The sequence below is a fragment of the Sorex araneus genome, chromosome 1 (assembly GCF_027595985.1).
Source record: "Sorex araneus isolate mSorAra2 chromosome 1, mSorAra2.pri, whole genome shotgun sequence".
Classification (NCBI taxonomy): Eukaryota; Metazoa; Chordata; class Mammalia; order Eulipotyphla; family Soricidae; genus Sorex; species Sorex araneus.
Window position 1 is genome coordinate 12,305,088 of NC_073302.1, and position 20,156 is coordinate 12,325,243.

The 20,156-nt window shown below is 41.1% G+C and overlaps 1 protein-coding gene across 1 annotated transcript in view; it reads right to left on the reverse strand.

Annotated features, from left to right (window-relative positions):
• Positions 1 to 16,864, reverse strand: part of CNTRL (centriolin) — a 90,087-nt gene extending 73,223 nt beyond the window's left edge. Inside the window, 6 exon segments of the mRNA XM_055123706.1 lie at positions 2,788 to 2,974; positions 5,600 to 5,741; positions 7,198 to 7,328; positions 10,475 to 10,605; positions 14,260 to 14,500; positions 16,756 to 16,864. Of these exon segments, the coding sequence (XP_054979681.1) occupies positions 2,788 to 2,974; positions 5,600 to 5,741; positions 7,198 to 7,328; positions 10,475 to 10,605; positions 14,260 to 14,473 (805 nt within the window). The 5' untranslated portion in view covers positions 14,474 to 14,500; positions 16,756 to 16,864.
• Positions 16,865 to 20,156: the final 3,292 nt, after the last annotated feature.

Consider the following 20,156-nt stretch of genomic DNA (forward strand, 5'->3'; position numbering starts at 1 on the left):
TCCTCCTCTCTCCTCTCTGTCAGATATGCAAAGCAGAGACCCTTGCGCAGGCCCGCTAGAGAAAGCGAACTAGCATCTTGGAGACTTACTGAATTCATTTGTACCCATTTCTTGGTCTGAGCTATCGAAAATTTTGTAAAAAAATATTTTAAAACTTTTAAAAACTTTTAGGCACAGAGTGAGAGAAATTGTAGAAATTTAAAATATTCATCCAAATAATGTCTTTCTCCCTCTTCTCATTCAATTCATTATAATCGAGCATTTGTTGTAAACCACTACTTAAGTGTTACTATGAAGATAAAAATAGGTTGCCCATCTAAAGCACTTCTCTGTGCTCACTTTAATTTACATTTCAACAACATTTAACATAGCCAACCACATCCTGTTTTGAAATCTTATTCTGTTGACTTTGCAATCTACCATTTCTTGCTTCTTTCTTGTTGGTACCTCTGTTTCCTTTGCTGAGTCCCTTCTTGCTCTTCCTAGCCTCTGCTAGAATGAGTAAAATTCCTTTGTTATTAACTATAATTTTGATGCTAATGATCACTGAAATTATATTACTCATTTTTGGTTTGTTTGTGGGCCATACCTGGCAGTGCTCAGGATTTACTTCCAACTCTACACTCAAGTGATCAGTCCTGGTGGTGCTCAAGGGACTATATGCAGTGCCAGGAATAGAACCCAAGAACATCATGCGCAATCAAAATTATATTTCTATTTAATATAGGAATTATTAAATAGATTTAATATAAAATTATTTCTAGTACAGATATCTTTGAAGTATAGATCCATGTTTCTAACACTCAGTATTTCTATTTAGCTGCCTGGTACTCAGAGTCAATATTTTGGATTTTCCCATTGTTAAAGATATTGCTGTCTAATCACTTAACCATTCATAAACTTTGGAATTATCCAATCTATTAAAAAGTGCTATGATTTTATCTCCAAAACTTACCTATATTACACCAAATATAGGCTACCAATATTTCTAGGCTTGATTATTTCTGTCTCCTAAGAGGACTCTTTGTGCTTAACTCTTTGTGTTTAATTTGCCTTCCCTAAATATTTTCCATGAAGAATGATCTTATTTATTTATTTTTAAATTAAAACTTTTTTTTCTTTTATGGAATTACTGTGAGATAGTTACAAGCTTTCATGTTTGAGTTACAATCACACAATGATCAGACACCCATCCCTCCACCAGTGCACATTCCCCACCACCAATATCACCGGTATACCCCCCCTTTCCCACCCTCCCCCTGCCTCCATGGCAGACAATATTTCCCATACTCTCTCTCTACTTTGGGGCATACAACACAGACACTGAGAGGTCATCATGTTTGGTCCATTATCTACTTTTGGCACGCATCTACCATCTCGAGTGATTCCTCCAGCCATCATTTTCTTAGTGATCCCTTCTCTATTCCATCTGCCTTCTCCCCTCTGCTCGTCAAGCAAGCTTCCAGCTATGGGGCAATCTGCCTGGCCCTTGTATCTACTGTCCTTGGGTGTCAGCTTCATATGATGTTTATACTCCACAAATGAGTATAGTCCTTCTATGTCTGTCCCTCTCTTTCTGACTCATTTCACTTAGCATGATACTCTCCATGTCTATCCATTTATAAGCAAATTTCATGACTTCATCTCTCCTAACAGCTGCATAGTATTCCATTGTGTAGATGTACCAAAGTTTCTTTAACCAGTCATCTGTTTTATGGCACTCGGGTTGTTTCCATATTTTGGCTATTGTGAACAGTGCTGCAATGAATATATAGGTACAGATGTCATTTCTATTGTGCTCTTTTGCATCCTCGGGATATATTCCCAGAAGTGGTATTGCGGGGTCATATGGAAGCTCAATTTCTAGTTTCTGAAGGACTGTCCATATTGTTTTCCAAAAAGGCTGGACCAGTCGGCATTCCTACCAACAGTGAAAGAGCGTCCCTTTTTCCACACATCCACACCAGCACTGGTTGCTTTTGTTCTTTTGAAAGTGTCCCAGTATCTCTGGTGAGAGATGATATCTCATTGTTGTTTTGATTTGGATCTCCCTGATGACTAGTGATGTGGAGCATTTTTTCATGTGCCTTTTGGCCATTTGTATTTCTTTTTTGAGGAAACTTCTGTTCATTTCTTCTCCCCATTTTTTGATGGCATTGGAGATTTTTTCTTATACAATTCTACTAGTGTCTTGTATATCCTGGATATTAATTGCTTATCAGATGGGTAAATAATGAATAATCTTAATACATAAAATAGACCATGTCTCACCCTTAGAAAAAGCTGTCAATAGATTTCCACTGCTCCTAGAATAAAATCCAAACTGGAAGGCCCTGTGCTAACTCTCCCCTTCTGAAAACATTTTCTAGAACTATCCTCCAGTCACAATGATTGATGTTCACTTAGTTCCTTTACATCAGAACCTCTCCAAACCTCAAGGGATAAGTGGTTTCTACTTCCTAAATCCCTTTCTGTATATGGCTGTTTCTTGTATTTGCTCTTAGCTTAACTGTCACTTCCTTAGAGAACCACTTTCCTGCACTACTTTCCCCAAAAGGGGTTTCTCCCCTGTTACTTTTTCTAGGTTGACTTGCTTTTTTGTCTTTGTCTTCACTAACGCACCAGCTGCGTGAAGGCAATATTGTCACTTGCTCACTATTTCATCCTCAGTGCAAGGATGGAGCTTGGCTCACAGAATAGGCTTAATGACTACTTGTTGAATGATCAGAATTCTAGTGTCATTTCCCACACATATATTAATACCATGTGTGTTTCAGTGTCACTTACCTAAACTGAATCTCTCAAAAGCTTCTTGTCTGTCTTGAGTGGTTACTGGCTGACCTTCTAGACTTTCTAGTGAACGGAGGTGGAAAATAGTAAACTGGCAGTAATGAGGAAGGCTCATAACTGGGTTTTCACTTAGCATCAGAGAAGTCAAATCTTTAAGCGGTTTCAACCTGCTTACATCTTGGAGCTGAAACAATATTTAATATAAGTATAGGTATCATTTAGCTAGAAAATAAGTAATAAACATTCCTAATGGGAATTAAGGAAATTCTATCAATAAGGCTAGAAACCTATTTATAAAGTTTTATATCCCAAAGAAGTACTCTGAAGGAAGTGAAGAAGAGAGTCTCAGGGTTGATCCATAGTGTATCAGTACAGTATTAGACTTCATGTGTGACTTCCAACCTAAGGCAGAAATATCTTACTTGCACCGATAAACTTACATTCAAAGAAATTAGACGGGTTTCCCAAAGCTCAGAGTTACAAATGAATGACATAGGATTTGAATTCAAGGCTATGGACTCTAAACTTATTTTCTTTTTGTTACATTCAGAGAAATCAAAAGCATAAGATGGCAGGACTGGGGAGACTGCAGGATGGATGCTTTGCATGCATGGGACCCTGGTTTAATCCCCAGCACCCACAGGACCCCCAAAAGCATAACTGGGTGTAGTACTGGTGGCTATAGGACTGCTGGAGTCCAAGAAGCTCTGCATTTCACTATCTGTCTCGAGGTCACTGAAAGCCCCCTGGAAGATTTTGGGAGGGCTAAAAGAAAATATATATAAATGACCATACAAAATGATTTTGCTAAGTCTTCAGGTAACAGCTATAATTGATATTAAAAGAAATAAAAATATATACACATATAAACCATGTATTATAAACCAAATATAAAAATCATATATATATGTATACATATATAAACCACACACACACACTTACACACACAGGGTTTTTTTTCCCCTAAAGAGGCCTTAATTTTCTTTTTTTTTAAAATTAGGGCCAGGTATGTGGCTCAGTGATAGAGTTGTCTGCCTTGCATGTGTAGGACCCTTCAGATCAAATACCATATCTTATTGGCAGCGAACACAGCTTGGAGGTACTCCTTCCCAGAAAAACAGACGGTTTAGTTTTTGATAGTTTTTAAACTATTTTCATTTATATCAATTCATTTAACACTATAACAAGCTGTAAAGAAGAGGAGTAAGAACTGTTACCTTTAGTTAGATGGTGAATTTAAAACATTTTTAAAAAATTATTTTGTTCTTGGGTCACACCTGGAGATTGTCAGGGGTTACTCATGGCTCTGTCATTAGGAATTACTCCTGGTGGTGCTTGAGGTACCATATGGGATGCTGGGGATTGAACCCAGGTCAGATGCATGCAAGGCAAACATCCCACTCACTGTACTTTCTCTCCAGCCGCAAAATGGTGAGTTTTAGAAAGGTGAAAAGTCTCCAAGATCACAAAGGTATGTTTAAGTTCATATTAGAAGATACACCATCTCTTTTCCAGTTCATACTATGACATATGTATGTTCTTTAAAATACAGTATGATTATTTTAAGTTGAGCAGATTTAAATATATTAATGTCTATTTTGTAAATACTTAGTATCTAACTATAAATATAAGAAATAATTACACTAAAAATGCATCACTATCAATTATATTAACCATGATGAAGTTGTTCTACTATAAAAGATCTAGTGAATGACATTCTGTAACAACTATTAGTATGTTTTTTAAAAAGAACTATATTAGATATTCAGTGATGTGTACTTATATGAACCATGATGATAATGAAGTTGTTCTCTATAAAAGATGTAGTGAATGACATTCTGTAATAACTACTAATTTTTTTTTAAAATGTTGAATGACCCATATTTTGGCAAAAGTTGTGTAACTTTAAGTAAGAAAGTTAGCCTCTCTGAAACTTGAAAATGGGAGTATGATTATGGTATCTAACTCACTGCTTTATTTAATTAGTTTGGTTTTTGAACCACACCCAAATTTGCTCAGGGGACCATACATGGTGTTGGGGATTGATCTGGATTGGCTGCATGCAAGATAAGCACTATACCCTCTGAACTAGCAATTTGGCCTCTAATGTAGTTGTTTTATAAAATAATCCCTGCACTATTTCCTTAGTGATAGTTTTTCTGAGACTCAAATGAAATGACAGACATGAAAATGCTAAGGGGGGCTGTAGCGATAGCAGAGCGGGTAGGATGTATGCCTTGCACTTGGATTCTATTCCCAGTATCCCATATGGTCCCCTGGGCACTGCCAGGAGTAGTTCCTGAGTGCAGAGCCAGATGTAACCCCTGTGCATCGCCGGGTGTGACCCAAAAAGCAAAAAAAAAAAAAAAAAAGAAAGAAAGAAAATGCTAAGGGTTGACCTCTCAAACACCAGAATTGCCTATATTTATTACTCTAGAAGATCACAAGTTATGTCTGAATTTGAGGTTTTACCAAAGGATCAAGAATCTTAAAAGAAGACATTTCCTTAAAAAGAAGCATTTTACATTTTATTTTACTTTTTATTTTAATTTTGGGAATTTGGTGATGCTTGGGGGGTATACATGACTCTGTATACAGAGATTACTTCTGGTGGTATTTGGGAAACCATGGGGTAGCAATGATCAAATCTAGGCTTCCAACATGCAAAATACATGCTCATCCCATTGAGCTATCTCTTTGGTACCTGAAATCTTAAATTTAATTTTTTTAAACCAATAAATGCAAAAATTAGAAAAAGAGTTAGAATGGAAAAAACAAAACTAAATTATTAGAACTTTAAATTACTTACAGATGATATCCTGTTGCCTTTCAGGTTGAGGACTCTCAATGATTTTAACTTCTTCCCTAACCATCCTGGAATATGTTCAATTTCATTTCCTGCAAGATTTAACTTTTGCAGATTACACATACTTTCTATGCCTTCAATTTTGCTGAAAATCAAAGAATAAAAAAAAAAGTGAATACAATTACAGAGTCCTTCCACTGGGGTTTTAGAACAATCAGCCTTGGTTTTATGACACTTTTCAGAATTAGAATTAGCTTCTTTTTTTATACAGTGGGAACCCTTCCCCTCAAAGTGGTTAAAACTAAGTTTACTAGAAGAGTTAAATTGCCAACTCTTCATTACTGAGACCAGAAATCTTAAGTAAATTTCTGTCATACTTTAGGATCTTATGACATAGAAAAGAAGAATCTATAAAGTCAGTCTCACTAGCCACTGTGAAGAGTTCCAGGGGACAGCCCCACAAAAGGTTGAAAAACTCAACAACTGCACTGTGCTGCATGCTAAGGTCCTGCACAAGGGTTGTCCTCAATTATTACCTTGACTTACTACCAAAAGATGAGTTATAAAATGACAGATATAGCTGCCATCATGAATAACCTGCTCAGAATAATACTGTATTTAGGAATAGAAACATTTTAATAGAATATTTAACTTTATAAAACATTATAAATTTCATAGATGAAATATTTCCCATTAATTTGTTAATTTAATTCCTTAGTCAATTTTCTATGCTGGAAACATATTTTCAAGTTTTTTCCTTTTTGGTTTTTGGGTCACACCTGACAATGTTCAGGGGTTACTACTGACTCTGAGCTCAGTGATCACTCCTGGTGCGGCTCGGGGGACCATAGAGGATGCTGGGGATTGAATCGGGGTTGGCTGCATGTAATGCCTTATCCACTGTACTACTGCTCCAGCCCCAAGCTTCTTTATTTTCACCTTCTTTTTGCTGCAATTATTTTCATTAGCATGGGCTATTTTGAATATTTTTATGTTATTTGAGTAACTAGTTTTATACTGCCTATGTTTGTCATAAACGTATTTATGGTAGCCATGTTTATGTTTGCAATATATGTATACTATATATACACACACACACATATATATATCAGTCATTCTGTTCACAGTTTTCTATGTGCATTTTAGCCAGTCAGTTTTGTGCTGTTTGTTTCTCAAATTAATATACATACATATGGATGCATATAATGCATATATGGATATATGGATATATATAATGCATACATGGATATACATATGTGTGTATAAAGTGAAGTGACAAAAGCAATGAGCAAATAATAAACACCAAACATCAAAGTAAGATTAAATCTCATTAGTTTTTGCAGGGAGCCGATTTTGGTTAACCCTGTGTTAAGGAGTGATCCTTGGCAGAGCTTAGGGGACCAAATATGGGCTGGGGATTCAAACCAGGTAGCAAGGCAACTAACTGCCTTTCCCTTAGTCCTGAAACAGGATGAAGCATCTTAAATTTCAAAATAGGAGTAGTATACTAGATGATGAGTAAGGATCAAAGTAAAGTAAACTGGGGAAGCACTAATTTACCTTTCTACTTTGCAGTGGTCCTTAAGAAAGCATTCACTTACCAGATTTTGTTATATGATAAGTTGAGTTCACGTAATTTTAACAGCTTGTCCACTTTCTCAATCTTCCCAATTAGATTATGGCTCAGATTTAGTACTTCAAGTTTAATACATTTTTCCAAATTTTCAATGTACTATTGAAACAAATAAGTAATTTATATAACAGACACATGACTAAAGTTCAATGTACATGTGCACTGGAGCTGTATGGATTAGTCATTAGAAAAGCAAACCCTCCTTCCCTCTCGTGATCTCTGTTGCAGCTCTACTTGACTATAAGGGCAGTTCCCATAAGACTCTCCTCATTCTGCATATTAAGCCTCCAAGAAGAATTTCTCTACCATCCTATCTTCCACTTTAGTTTCCTTTTCCTTTCTCCCCTCCTTTTTTCTTCAAAATTCAACTAAGGTACTTAGCGCTACCTCTTGACTAACCTCTCTCAAGTCCTCTTAAGCTTAAAGCCAGTCATTATTCAATAGATATTCATTTTGTAATTACTATAGACTAAAAGTGGCAACAGTAATGGAGAACTTGACAATTCCTTTGCTACACATAGCCTATGTTTGACATGATCAAATGTCCTCCAAATTAAAAAAAATCACCTTGCACTGAACCTGTTTTCCCATCAAGCCAATATCCTATCTCCCTTGTTTGTACCATATTCCCTGAATTGTTGTATACTTTTGCTCATTCCACCTTACATTCACTCATCCTATAGGAAATGCAAGATACCTTCTGCCCTTACTATGTGTATACAAATAGTCCCCCAAATCTCCATTCCTTCACCTATTCCACAGGTTTACTAAACATGGATTACATGCCAGGAGTACTGAGAGGAACTAGAAATATACTGAAGAAGAAAAACGAGGTTCTTGTTTTCATTCACAGACACATAATAAGCAAACAATCAGATGAAGTTAAAAAAGAAAATAGTGACAGTAAAAAGTAAGAGAATGCAAGGTACCAAGAGTACAAACTTGGTCTATTACATTCACTCTTGTAGCACTAATGGTAGCTGGCATAGAGGTTGCTATGTAAATGTTTGCTGACTGAAATGATGGGAGGTGATTGTAAAGCTCTGACCAACTGCCACTGAATGGTAAAAGGAGATCACAAAGGAAGCTTACTGAGTAGAGACCTTAACAGAAAAACAAAAAGGTAGCATGTGAACACCTGGGAACAGAGAATACCAAGCAGAGAAAATAAATGCAAAAGGCTCTGAAAGAATGAACTCAATGAATTTGGAACCTATTTGACAATTTTTGCAACATTTTTATGTCATCTGCTCCATAGTGAGGTGCTCCCCTCTTTGACCTTTCATCATATTCTAAGAGCTTCTGTCCCAATAGTCCTTTCAGACTTCTTCACTGTACTTGCTTCTCCTATGTGTGCTCTTTCTTTCTGATTCTTCCTCATGTTTCTCCTTTAGTTTCTGGAAGCCACATCTGACACTGCACAGTGGTCTGATCCTACTCCCAGCAAAGTACAGAATGTTTGGGGATCATTAGGTCACACCCAGCAGCATTGGATGTGGGAGTCGGGGTGGACATTGTAGTTCAAACTCAGGGCACGTGCCACTTGCTCTACCACTTGAACTATCTACCTGACTCTTATTTCTGCTTTTGACCTTCAGCATTCTTCATCCAAAGTCCTAAATTCCCAGAAATCAGAATTGAAGTTTATTTAGCTACGACTACGCACACAGCCCAAAGGAATGCCAGAAAAAAGTAACTACTGATACTTCCCTTTTGCAATTTTTAAAGTTTCATCATACCTTTCTTTTCTTTATTAAATGCCCAACACATATAGTCTAGTCAAAATTTAAAATAAAACCCCTATAATCTATTCTAATATTTCTATTGCTTTTTGTTACTGTTGTTGGTTGACCTTTTTTCTTCCTTTTTTTTTTTCTTTTTGGGTCACACCCAGAGATGCACAGGGGTTACTCCTGGCTCTGCACTCAGGAAATACTCCTGGTGCTGCTCGGGGGATCAGATGGGATGCTGGGAATTGAACCCGGGTTGGCTGTGTGCAAGGCAAACGCCCTACCCGTTGTGCTATCGCTCCAGCCCCGGTTGACTGGTTTTCATTAAGATTTTCAACCTTCTGAAATTATTTTTTATAAACAACACATGGGAATCTAAGTTTACATATTTCCCAATTAATAAACTAAGTTGTCTACTATACGGCATTCTGTTTTCCTGTGGACAGGCTCATGACGGCCAAGCACACCAGCATCTCCTTGCTCTTCGAAAGCTCCTGCCAGGAATATGACAAACTGTGGAGTTTGCCTTCCTGAAGAAGTTCCGCAAGGAGGATATCTTTAAGAAGAACTTTGACAAGATGGACAGGCCCAGGGAGGTGGTGCAGGAGCTCATCGATGAGTACCATGCAGCCATGAACCCAGACTACATACCCTGTGGCACCCAGGCCAGTGACGCCCCTGTCCTCTGCCCCAACACACACACACACACACACACACACACACACACACACACACACACACACACACTCTAGCCCTGTTAAACAGAAAACACAGCTGCTTCATGCCCGCTTCCCCTCAGATTCTCTGCACCAGTCACCTCTCTAGCTTCGGTTCCAGCCTAGGTACTGGTCCTGTCTTCTCCCTTCCATGCCTTGCCCAGGATATGCTTGTATAGCTCTAATAAATTTTAAAAAATGAGCCCACTGACCCGATAAGTGGTGGTTGTCACACACAGCCATTCTGCAGAGGGAAGTAATCAGTTTGAATCTGTGATGCTGGCAGGTGTGTGGGGGGGCCATGTGATAAGGCAGGAATCAGAGCAAATACTCTTTGTAAAAGATTAGAGAGTGAATAATGCTTATGGATTATACAGTCTTCATGACACCTTACTATCACAGTTCAAGAATAGCCACAAACAATATGTAAGCAAATTAACATAGCTACATTTCAACAAATTTTTACTAAAAAAAAAGACAACCATACCAGTATGCCTTTTCTAGAGACAACTAATAACAGAACCTAAAAAACTGGATAATGCCGCAATTCTGATGCAGAACTTTCACTAGAACAAGAAAAGATCTGCTGCAAATAAAATGACATTAGAATGATGTTATTGTAAATATATATAATTTAAATATATGTATGATATATGTATACATATATAAATATATCAGTTTATAATATCTATGTACAAACGTGTATAACGTACATACCTCACATATTATATATATACAAGTCTTAAAAGCACAAAATATTAAAAAAATTGACTATGTTCAGAAATTTCTGGTAGCCTACCTTAAATTTTTTGCCACCATCTTTAGAAAGTGAAAGGTTCAGGGATTTTACCATGGCCAAATCATCCTGTTTAGTAAGCTTTTTTACAAGGGCCTCTGTAATATATCGAACTCCTCCACGGGAATCAACTTCTGAAATGAGAGAAACACATCAGTAAAGGAAGATATAAATAGTCTGAAAAAATAAAAGGTTTTAATGTTATAATCTGTCACTGTCATCCCATTGTTCATCGATTTGCTCGAGAGGGTTATAATGCAAAACAAATATAAGCCATAGAAAGTTAAAATCAGCTGACTAGTTATAACTACAATATATTACTTCAGATTTTATCACTCTATCATTGTCACCCCATTGTTCATTGATTTGCTTGAGTGGGCACCAGTAATGTCTCCGTTGTGAGACTCGTTGTTACTGTTTTTTCACACTTTTTTCAGATTTTATAGCAATGACAAGAACATTGCAGTTATGCTGCATATGTAAGCTCTGTACCAAGATTTGTGCTAAATATTTTGTTAAAATAAATGGGCTGGAGCGATAGCACAGCGGGTAGGGCATTTCCCTTGCATGCGGCCAACCCAGGTTTGATTCCCAGCATCCCAAATAGTCCCCAGAGCATTGCCAGGAATAATTCCTGAGTGCAGAGCCAGGAGTAACCCCTGTGCATCACCAGGTGTGATCCAAAAAACAATACATAAATATATATATATGTATATATATATATATTTAATGAGTACAACAAAAATTTGAGATAAAAATTACTATGCCCATTTTAAAAACAAGGTATAACAATTTGCTCAAGATCTTGCATTCAGTTGACAGGGGATATGGCTTGATAGCTGGAGCACAAGCTTTGTATGCAGCAGTCCAGGTCAGATCATCAGTACTGCATGATCCAAGCATTGCTAGGAGCGACCCCTCGCATTAAGCTGGAAGTAGCCCTTGAGCAATGTCAGTTATAGTCCATAAAAAAAACCAAGAAAAAGTCTTGTAGCTAGTAATGAGCAAGTCCAGGACTGGAATAATCCAGGCATACTACCCCAATCTGTGCTTTAAATTATGTGTGATTATATAAAATCTTGTTATCATTTATTTTAGTTGGCGGGGGGGGTGGAGTGCTAGGGATTGAACCCAGGACCCTGCTCACATATGGTATATGTTCCACTTGGACTCTTTCCCCAAGACCAGTACTTAAGTTCTTAATCATATTTTTATGTTGATTTTTAAAGAATAAACTGATACTATAGTTGTTTAAGTTTGGAACTGCAATCTAGAAAACATGTGGAATTTCTAAAAATTCACTTTTCTTATTGTTCTTACAGTAGAAACTCAAACATATTGTTCTTTTAAATAGAGAAGATCACAAGACAATTTACAGAGATAAAGTACTAACATTATAAATAGCACGCCTGTCCTAAGACTTTCCTAAATTACGCAAAGCTTGTTATAGTCATTTTACAAAAGCAAACATAAAAATAAAATTTCATCATGTTCAGTTATGAGTCAAAAACATTATACTGTTTCCAAAGCCACACTGAGGCTCAAAATTTGTGTTCTTATAACTATTTATAAATTATTATTGTATTTACTTTTGGTTTAAATAAGTTTCTCTTTAATTGAATCTCTTCTGGAAAATAAAATAATTAATACCCTAATAATCAAATTGAGTTCAATAGTAGTAAATCAATTCAATTCTGATAGTTTATTAATAGGGACTGATCAGATATGCAGCACTTACAAAGCACTTGCCTTGTAAGTGTGAGGCCCTGGGTTCAATCCCCAGGACAAAAGAAAACTCACTAAACAACAACAACAACAAAATGATCAGATATTTAAGTCAGAGTTTGATGACTCTTTGCAAAAGAAATCTATTTCTTTGCAAAAAAAATATATTTTCATATTTAATCAGTTACTTACAGTACTGGGCTGGAGCGGTAGCACAGCGGATAAGGCATTTGCCTTGCATGTTACCGACCCGGGTTTGATTTTTCCACCCCTCTCAGAGAGCCTGGCAAGCTACTGAGAGTATCTCGCCCCCACGGCAGAGCCTGGCAAGCCTCCCATGGTGTATTCGATATGCCAAAAACAGTAACAAGTCTCATATGGAGATGTTACTGGTGCCTGCTTGAGCAAATTGATGAGCAATGGGATGACAGTGACAGTGACAGTGACTTACAGTACTGGGGAAATAGCTCAGGGGTTATGTGCACATGCCTTGCAAGTGTGACAAGACCCGCAGTTCCTTCTCTGAAACCGTAAGAACACCCTAACACTTCTGTGTATAGGCCTGGAAGCCTTCAAACATCACTAAGGTGATTCTTGCGGTTCTCAGCACTAAGCAGCTTTGTAGTCATGCTTGATCATTGAACTGTGGTTGACCAAGTATTTCAATGAATAGCCCCAAGGTCCCCTGAGCACTGCTTTGGAGACTCCTACCAGAAAAGTTTCTAACAAGGTAAACAAAGTGTGTGTGTGTGTGTGTGTGTACAGGTACTGGGAGAAGTCTTACAAGAGTGTGTGTATGTGTGCACTGGGTGATGTCTCACCAGTACTGTATATACCAATGTGTGTACTGGGTGAAGTCTTATGGGGGTAACCCAGATGACCCCAGTACCAAGGGATCAGAGAGTACTATATCCTTGGGGATACTACAACTGAAGCACTCGCTTGGTTGGCAAAATATTGCTGTCCTCTGGTACTACTTCAAAGACCATTCTTTCTACTTTATCTCCCACCTACCATTTTTTTTTCAGGGATCAAACCTAAGGCCTTATATATACAAATACTCTATCTTTGAGTTATATCTAGGGCCCAGGAAAATCTATTTCTGAAAACATTCCCAAATCTTCTAAGAAAATGAAAACCTTGGTGGAAAACATGCATGTCTCCTAGGCAGAAGATAAAGACTTTGTCAGAAAGCCTTCTAGCAGAGAACAAAAACAGATAACTTTTTTTTTTTTTTTTTTTTTTGCTTTTTGGGTCACACCTGGCGATGCACAGGGGTTATTCCTGGCTCTGCACTCAGGAATTACTCCTGGCGGTGCTCAGGGGACCATATGGGATGCTGGGATTAGAACCAGGGTCGGCCGCGTGCAAGGCAAACGCCCTACCCGCTGTGCTATCGCTCCAGCCCCAAAAACAGATAACTTTTTTAAATTTAACTGAGGCACTCCAAGCCCAAGTGAACAGACACACCTGTTCCCATCCAAAGATAACAGCAAATTTTCAGTATAAGCCTTTTTCTTTTGGTTTCTAAATTAATGGTGCTCAGGATTATACAGTTTGATGCTTGAGTCACTTCTGACAATGCTAAGAGGACTTATGTGATGCTGGGGATGGAATCCTGGTTTTGTAAGCTAGTTCTTTGGCTGTGCAGAATAAAGTTTATGGAATTCTACAATCACAGGGAATGTTCTTACTGTGAAAACTATTATCCTGTTTCAGATATTTTTTACCTTGCTTATAATTTCTGCAAATATAAACAGTAAGCTAAATGGGGCCTGGAGACAGATCAAAAGGGAGAATGCATGTTTGCATACAGGAGGTTTGGGTTTGATTTTTAGCGCTGTAAGTTCTCCCGAGGACCATGAGAGCAACACACAGCTGGGAATGTCCCCATGTATTGTAATGTGGCCCAGAAACCAAAAAGTAAAATAATAAATAACAAATAACAATATCTTGTTAGCACCAGGATAAATCATATTTGGATCCAAAATATAAGCACATATTTACATCTCTACTGAAATAGTATGCAATTATTATTTGAACACATGATTAAAAAGGAGTACCTTGACGGTCATCCAAAGGCATATAGTTTTCATCTGTCATCTCGGCTTGCTCAGACCACTGTCCTCCAGAATGAAAGGGCAGAATGTCAGACCCACTTAAAGGTGAGAGTGACCTAGATCTCATACTGGACACAAGAGATGAAGAACTGGGAGATGAAGATGGCGATGGCATCTTTGCTCTGGGGAATGATTTCTTCTGAGAACCTTTCTTCATTGCCAAAGTAAAGTCGAGTGCCCAAACCTGTAAGAATTTTCAGATACATAATAAGATGAATTTTTATAGCTATCAAAATGACCTATCTTAATTCTAGATCATTTAAGACAACAAGTTATAAACTAAAAAGGTAGATGTCATAACCCATACTACTCCAAAGTGGTGAAGCAGGTATCATTTCAAACACTATTAATCACTTTACCAGAGGGAAAAGAGACTTCCAGAGGGTCTAACACTGGTACATGTTCTAGTTAGAAGTCTTTCATATCATTTCTACTGTCAGTTTTTTGGACCAAACTGGTTACACCATCCTTTCTTCACACAAGGCAACCTAGGATGTAGTCACCCAGCAGTATTTACTACTGGAGAGCATTTCTTCCTCTGGTTTCTGCTATCCTTCTGCCTCCCTGGCTACTTGGTTTCCTCAGCTGACTCAATTTCTCTATTCAGTCTTTAAGTTCAGAGACCTATTCCCCACTGAACAGTCTAGGCCCCCTTGAAAAAAATTTTTTTTTTCTTTTTGGGTCACATGCAGCGATGCACAGGTCCTGGCTCTGCACTCAGGAATTACTCCTGGCAGTGCTCAGGGGACCATATGGGATGCTGGGATTCGAACCCGGGTTGGCTATGTGCAAGGCAAACGCCCTACCCGCTGTGCTACTGCTCCAGCCCCTCTTGAAAAATTAACTGATCATATATGAGTTATTTGTAGGCTCCATAGTCCAATGGTCTATATCTGTTTTCATGGCAATACCATATTGCTTTGATTACTGTAATTTCTTACTCGATTCCTCCACCCCTCTCAGATAGCCCAGCAAGCTACTGAGAGTATGGAGCCCACACGGCAGAGCCTGGCAAGCTACCCGTGGCATATTGGATATGCCAAAAACAGTAACAAGAAGTCTCACAATGAGAGACGTTACTGGTGCCCTCTCAAACAAATCGATGAGCAACGGGATGACAGTGACAGTGAGTTTCTTACTAAGTTCTGAAATCAGGAAGTGTGAGTTCTCCAACTTTGTTCCTTTTATTTGGCTTCTTTCTTTGCACCACCGCCCCCTACCCCCAACTTGGTAACTTGGTATGCCCAGTTATTTCATTGTGTTCTAAGTCCTCCTCCTCAAAGGGCAGGCTAAGAAAAGTATATAGTATTTGTATTCTTAGGCAAAAAACTCAACTTGCATTTTCTTGAATAACTGCAATTATGCATTTTCCTTAATATTTGTCTTCCCACTCATGGGACATAGGTGCATGAGAACTTCTATTCTATACTTGTAGACATTGCCCGTTATCTGGCAAGAACTCGCAAGGTAACTGTTGAATGAATAAACGAATGCACTTACTTTCCACTAGTCCCTGTTCCTCATCAAGTCACGATTCTGAAGTATCTCTAAAATTCATCTCTACCCAGTCTTCATTGAACTCCCATCCTTGATTCAACGTCAGTCATCCCCGGCTTAATAAGCTATTCTGACCCAGCTCTTAGGCAGTTCAGGTCTTTCTTTGTCTCCCCCTCCAACCTATTCTCCAACCTCTGACTCAGAAAACGACCCCAAGAGTTTGATAGGTCTCACTGCCGGGACGCCTACACATTTCGGACTCACCCCAGCCTGGCCCCAACTTTCAGGTCTAAAAAAGAAAAAAATCAATCTCCTGCTCCTCCTCCTCCCCGCTTCATCTCCTTTACATCTGAACTGACCCTGGGACTCAGGAGTTCCACACGCGAGAAAACACCTGCTCCGGGTGAAGGCACCAGCCGCACGTGGCGAGTTTCTCAGGGAGCCCCACGGTGCCCGGGAAGCCCAAGCTCCGGCCGCCAGTGTCGCCGGCCTCTCGGCTCTTCAACGCCCAAGCACTCGCTCTTCCTCTTACTAGTCGCGGCCAATATCTCGCTTCTCGCACCTAGCGCCAGCTGCGGCGACCCGCGCCAGACCGCGCCCGCCCTCGGGTCGCCGTCGCTCCCCTCAGGCACCTGACGCACCTCAGCCCCGTCCCGCTCCGGGAGACGCCGCCCCCACCCCCCCACCGCGCGCACATCCACCCCGCGCCGTCCCGCTATCCCGCCCCCGGCGGCGGCCTCTCGCCTCAGCCCCGGCCGCCCGCACCGAAACCTCCGCCCGGACCGTCTCCCGCGCCCGTTCCCAGCCCTCGCCCCGCTCCCGGGCACACGCCCCCGGCCGGAGGCGCTCCCGAGCCGGGGGCCTTCCCCGCCCGCGCCCCCGGGGCCCCACGCGGCCCCACCCGGAGGCCAGAGAACAGCCTCGAGCAGGCGGGCCACTCACCGCCTGGGAGCCGAGCCGAGCGGGCCCGCGGGCTGATCAGCGACCGGCGGGAGCCGCCCCGGGATTCCCCTTCAGGCGCGCAGTGGCGCGGCGGCCATTTTGTTGTGTTGTGCCCGTTGCCGAGAGGCCGAGCGCGCCCGGGGCGGGGCGGGAAGGCCACGCCCCCTCGCTGTCCGTTAGGCGAGGCGGGCCACGCCCCCACGGCCTGTCGAGCAGGGCAGGCCACGCCCCCACGGCTGTCGGGCAGAGCAGGTCACGCCCCCACGGTCTGTCGGACGGGGCGGGGCGGAGCTTCCCGCGATCTTTGCCGCCTCAGAGGGGACGCGCGGCCCCGAGTGACCGCAGCTCGTCTGGCTCCCCGCGCGCCCCTGCGACCCCGTCTGAGCCGGGAGCCGATTTTCTGAGACCAGGGGAAGCTGCAGACGACTTGAGCGGCCGCCTTCACGCTGTCACTAGCCCCGCACGTGCGATGCTGACTGGACCAGGGCGCCTCACCGCCCACTTCTCGTTGCGTGGCTATTTCTGAGGAGAATTCGCTTCCTCCGGGGCCAGGCAGGCCGCCTGTGGATGAACCCCTAAGCGAAGGCAGTTTGGGTTCCACCTGGCGCTGAGAAGGCAACCAGTCCAGCCCGGGCATCCGGGTAGAGAATAGCTGCTGGCAGCGGAGGTGTGGCGCCTTTGATTGGTGACGAGAGTGCGGCACGCCCGAGGGGCGGCTTGCAGGCGCCAGTTCCACCCCAAATTAAGTTGGTGAGCCTGGCGACACCAAAAAGGCAAATTAGGCATATGAGGCAAATCATTCTATATCTGTCCTTTCCCTGACTTCCCCCCCCCCCCGGAAGCGAATTTACCAGATGCTGGTGGGGCTGGTGATCCCCGCCTTGTCTTCTGCCACAGGCAGAGCTGTGTGAAAGCCCTCTTGGCCCCAGCTCTCCTCTGCAGAACAAGTGGGTGGAGGCGTCCCTAACAGCGGAAACTCGATGACTGCATGTGAGTGCCAGTCAACTTCACGCATCTGCCTCAGGGCAGGTCCCCTGGGCTGCACCCTACCACCTGTAAATCTGGGAGTCAGTGGGAAGCAACTGAAACCCAGAGAGCTTCCAGGCTCAGCCCCCACCAGTTGCTCCAGAGAAATTCAGCCGCATCAGCAGATGGGCAGTCTGGGAAGATCCCCAGTGATACCAGATCTTCTAAATCGCCCAAAGAGGATTTTTGAACACCAGTCTTCTCCATCTTAAATGGACCGGAAGTGTCATTTGAATAGAAAACTGTGTGAAATACCAAAAAGGTCACCTGAATATTTTTTTTCAATCCTTTTCTCCAAGGTCCCTTCTTCCACGCAGCTTTCCATCCCCAAGTTCACACCCTGAACCTTGTCTGCCACTAGAGGTTGCACTGTCCCTGAAACCGGTCTGGCACAGACACCACCTCTCCTTTCTCATACTCTTTTATTCCCAGCTTGCTTGCCTAGAAGACCCCCTTCCAGAGAATTCTTTATTTTAGACACTGTGATTTTTTTAACAATAGGTTAAAAATGACAATGCAGGGTTTCATGAAAAAAAAAAAAATCCAACACCACACCTTCCACCAGCGTGTCAGCTTCCCTCCACCTTGTCCCAGAGACTAGCCTCCCACATTCCCTATAGCCCTTACATCAATACTCTATGTCCAGTCTGTTTCCATCGCCTTTTAGTATTTGTGTTTCCTTACTATGTTACTTTATGTAACTCCTGAGGCAAGTCATTCTATATCTGTCCTCTTGACTAACTTCACTCAGCAGAATACTCTACAGATCCAATCAAATAGACACAAATTGCATGATTTTATCTTTTTGTATAGCCGAGTAGTATGCCATTGCACATATACATATATATATATATATATATTCTCTAATCATCTGTTCTTGGACACTTGGGGCTGTTTCCAGATATTCTAAATATTGCTGCAATGTCTTTTCTGAAGAGTTTTCCTGCCTTTGTGTAACTCATAGTGCTGGTACATCAATCCATGAACAGGGGAAGTGTTTCCATTTCCTGTGTTCTCTTCTATTTATTGTACCTTTCTTTGTAAAGGTCTTTCACACCCCCCTTTGTTATGCTGATTTTTAGGCACTTGATTCTTCTGAGGCACAATTGTGATGGTAAGTTTTTTTCTAATTTCTTTTTATTTGCATATCAAAAAGTCATGGATTTCTGTGCATTGATTTTGTCACCTGCCTCTTTCCTGTACATGTCTTATTTTGTAGAGTCTTTAGGGTTATCTATAGTGTCATGTCAGAAGGATTCAAAGGTCAGGGGTGATAAAGTTAAAGCAGGAAGAGGGATTTTATAGAAGATGTGAGGAACTTGTGATTTTTTTTAGAGAACAGGTTCATCTCAACAAGAAATACAAGTGACTTCCAACTTGACATGGTGCCCCCCGCAAAACAAGAAGAAAGTATTTGTGAATTGCGGAGAAGCAGCCCTGTATGTAGTACTGTGGCCCTGTTGTTCATCGATTTGCTGGAGCAAACATCAGTAATGCCTCCAGCGTGAGACTTGTTACTGTTTTTGGCATATCGAATACACCACGGGTAGTTTGCCAGGCTCTGCCACGGGGCAGGATACTCTCGGTAGCTTGCCAGGCTCTCCGAGAGAAATGGAGGAATCGAACCTGGGTCTACTGCATGCAAGGGAAATGCCCTACCTGCTGAGCTATCGCTCCAGTCCAAAGAATTGAGCAGGGATGCTTGGTTGAGGCACCACTGGGTTTCGAACCCAGGATCTCCTGTTTACTAGACAGGCACTTTAAGCAACTAAGCCACAGAATTTCCTAAAAACTTTCACATATTAGATTAAAAAAATGTAGCCATTTCTTATTAAAGTTCAGGTGACATTTATTAATTTGGAATGTATTCATTGCTGAATTCCAGAGATTCTTTCGTTTGTTTCAACCCTCATTTCCCCTGCCTATTGGATTTATTATGTACCCTCACTGCTATTCCCCTCAAAGTCTGGAATGATATTCAAAACAAATCCATTTTCAGATAATAGCATTCTGTTGTATTTGTTATCATTCATGCAAGTAGCCATCAAAAGAGGTCAGGAAGGTAACTCATAGTGCTGGTACATCTAACTTGTGTGGAAAATGCTGAGTTTGATTCCCTGCATATCTCCAAGGCACCCCTGGTTGTTGTCCTGGATGCTTCCATCCTGACACTACAGTGTGTGACCCTGGTGGCTCTCAGCACTACTGGGTTCAAGCAGCATTGCATCACAGGCTGAGAATTAAACCACTAAGTTTGTTGTCTGAGTATTATGCGGAGAGGCCTTGTATCCTTTGAACATGGCTTGAGAGGCCTCCATCTTGAGACAACATATGCGAAATTCATAGGACAACACAAAATACTTTCCCCTTAGGGA